This window comes from Pteropus alecto, unplaced genomic scaffold (assembly GCF_000325575.1).
Source record: "Pteropus alecto unplaced genomic scaffold, ASM32557v1 scaffold38, whole genome shotgun sequence".
Classification (NCBI taxonomy): domain Eukaryota; kingdom Metazoa; phylum Chordata; class Mammalia; order Chiroptera; family Pteropodidae; genus Pteropus; species Pteropus alecto.
Window position 1 is genome coordinate 8,668,945 of NW_006442512.1, and position 2,681 is coordinate 8,671,625.

Below are 2,681 nucleotides of genomic sequence, written 5' to 3' on the forward strand. Positions count from 1 at the left end.
ATTTTTTGACCCCTTCCAGTCTTTAACTATATTACACGTGAGAGTGATAAAACCTGTGTAAAAGTTTTCAGTGGATTTAAATAAAAGATCAGGATCCCAAACTTTGTAAAATGGGTCCTGTGTGATACACAAACCACCCAGAGTTTCACATACACACTAGACTCACATTATGCCACTCATTCCCTCACCCATAATCACACTGGCTTTTAGCTCCTTAAATGGTCCATGTTCTTGCCTGCTTCGGGGCCTCTGCATATGCCAGGCTCCATGTGCCACAGTCACAATGTGAAATCTATTTCCTTCCTAATAAAGTCTTCCCTGTTCATTCCTCAGTCTAGATCATGGCCTCACCCAAGCTCTCTGGGATCACTTTGATTTCCCTTATTGGCAAGTTTTGTGCTTTGCAAAATGATGACATATTACTTGAGTAGCATCTAAATCCCTTCCTAGACATATAAGCTCAGTGAGGGTAACATAACATTATGTGCTGTTGTATCTCCATACTCAAGCCTACATAGTACATAGGAATTATTTGAGAAAAATGGGAAAGCAGAAATGAAAGAAGAAAGAGAAAGCAAGAAAGTTTCTATGTAATGTGGGAATATTCTCTACACTGGGACTTTTAATATTTCTACCTTCATATGGGTATTATGTAAAACTGCACTCACTTCAAAGGCAGGAGTTATTCTGTAATAACTTGTTTCCCTGTTTAAAGAGAAAGCATTGGCAGAATATATTCACATTGTAAGAATTTTGTTTCATGATGTCATGGATTTGTAATAGCACAAAGGAATCAAAAAAGGTAGAAAAATCCAAGTAGAGAGTATAGACTACTTGTAAATTCTATTTCTTGTGCATTGTCCTCCTTCCTCACACTCTAATCTTGATACTTTTACAAAATCTAATATCAGAAGAGGAAAAAAAACTATTAAACACATTCTCAGTAAAGTATAAAAGATTAATAAAGCATAATTACTTTTACAGTTTCCAAAAGCTAAAACAGTTGAAAATGTAAATAGCCATAAATTAAAAAATTCAGTTGGTATTTCAATTTCGTGGATGCCATTTTGATAAAATCATTCCTTATGGCCAAATAAATAAAACCAAAGTTGCAGTTTTCTAAAGCAATTATTAAGCACTATTTATAACAGACATCTTCTATCCCTGTAACCACTCTACTCTCACATCTTCCTGAGCCTTGTCAGAGAGCTCATGCCAAGAAACCACTTTACCCAGGGAAGGTGACCACATACTCTTTGAGAAACAGCAATCGATATACAAATGTTGACGGGAGATACGAGCTCTGGAAAATGGAATGTTTAGACAAACGAGACACAAACTACATGACTAGCTGAAGAGACCTTCCTTACTTTTCCAGAAAAATACGTCTTTTACACTTAAGACAAAGCCTAGGACAGAAGTTCTACACTCATGATGGACAGCAAGATGGAACTGGCTTTTCGATGGAACTGGCTCCAAATCCTTACCTGACCACCCTAAGTCGCCTCTCCACACTGCTCATGCGCAAAGTTCTGCCCACAAGCAGGTACAGGGCATTCTAGCATCTACGATGGAGATGTCGTAAAAGAGGGTCTTCACGTCCTCATTGGGACTCTATGGTTCTTGTGCGGGTAGATGGGCAAAGTATATAAGGCGCGTGCGCCTGGGTAGAGTGTATCCCTTTCTCTTCGACGCACTGTCCTCTTTGTACGTGGTGTCTCCTGTCGCCATGGGCCGCCGCCCTGCTCGCTGTTACCGGTACTGTAAGAACAAACCATACCCGAAGTCTCGCTTCTGCCGTGGTGTTCCTGATGCCAAAATCCGCATCTTTGACCTGGGCCGAAAGAAGGCGAAAGTGGATGAGTTCCCACTCTGTGGTCATATGGTGTCTGATGAATATGAGCAGCTCTCCTCCGAAGCCCTGGAGGCCGCCAGAATTTGTGCCAATAAGTACATGGTGAAAAGTTGTGGTAAAGATGGCTTTCACATCAGAGTGAGGCTGCATCCCTTCCATGTCATCCGCATCAACAAGATGTTATCCTGTGCTGGCGCTGACAGGCTGCAGACAGGGATGCGAGGTGCCTTTGGAAAGCCACAGGGTACCGTGGCCCGAGTCCACATTGGTCAAGTCATTATGTCCATCCGCACCAAGCTTCAGAACAAGGAACATGTGATTGAAGCCTTACGCAGGGCCAAGTTCAAGTTCCCAGGCCGCCAGAAGATCCACATCTCTAAGAAGTGGGGTTTTACCAAGTTTAATGCTGATGAATTTGAAAATGAAGTGGCTAAGAAGCGCCTCATCCCTGATGGTTGTGGAGTCAAATACGTCCCCAGTCGTGGCCGTCTGGACAAGTGGCGAGCTCTGCACGCCTGAGGACTTCTGCTTCCTTTCGCCATGCTGGTCTGATTTATGCTTATGAATAAAATTTACTTACTGGCAAAAATTTTGAATGTTCTAAATATTTTTTAAAAAATTTTAATCAAATTTTTAGAATATAGATTACTAAGGAAATAATTTTCATATTACTACCAGAAAGTTTTAATGGCAAACGATACTTTCAAGTGAGAGTGAAATGGTTTGTATGTGATTTATAGAGAAAACTATTGCAATTCTGATTCAAACACTTAACTTGGGAGAGCCTGGGGGAATATCTCAAAAGTTTTGTTTGTAGGAAAGTCAT

General features: G+C 40.9%; 1 protein-coding gene across 2 annotated transcripts; it reads left to right on the forward strand.

The window, feature by feature from the left end:
- The first annotated feature begins 1,729 nt into the window (after positions 1-1,729).
- On the forward strand, positions 1,730-2,374 carry LOC102885870 (60S ribosomal protein L10-like). 2 transcript variants are annotated; one of them, XM_006922690.1, is made up of 2 exons: positions 1,730-1,809; positions 1,918-2,374. In XM_006922690.1, the coding sequence occupies exons 1-2, from the start codon at positions 1,730-1,732 to the stop codon at positions 2,372-2,374; spliced, it is 537 nt and encodes a 178-aa protein (XP_006922752.1). The 2 variants fall into 2 exon arrangements, with proteins under 2 accessions (XP_006922752.1, XP_006922751.1); XM_006922689.1 differs by having other exon boundaries at positions 1,730-2,374.
- The last annotated feature ends 307 nt before the right edge of the window (positions 2,375-2,681 follow it).

What these genes read in the sequence shown, in the direction of transcription:
- LOC102885870 (XM_006922689.1), top strand. Translation starts at nt 1,730, where the DNA reads ATGGGCCGCCGCCCTGCTCGCTGTTACCGGTACTGTAAGAACAAACCA.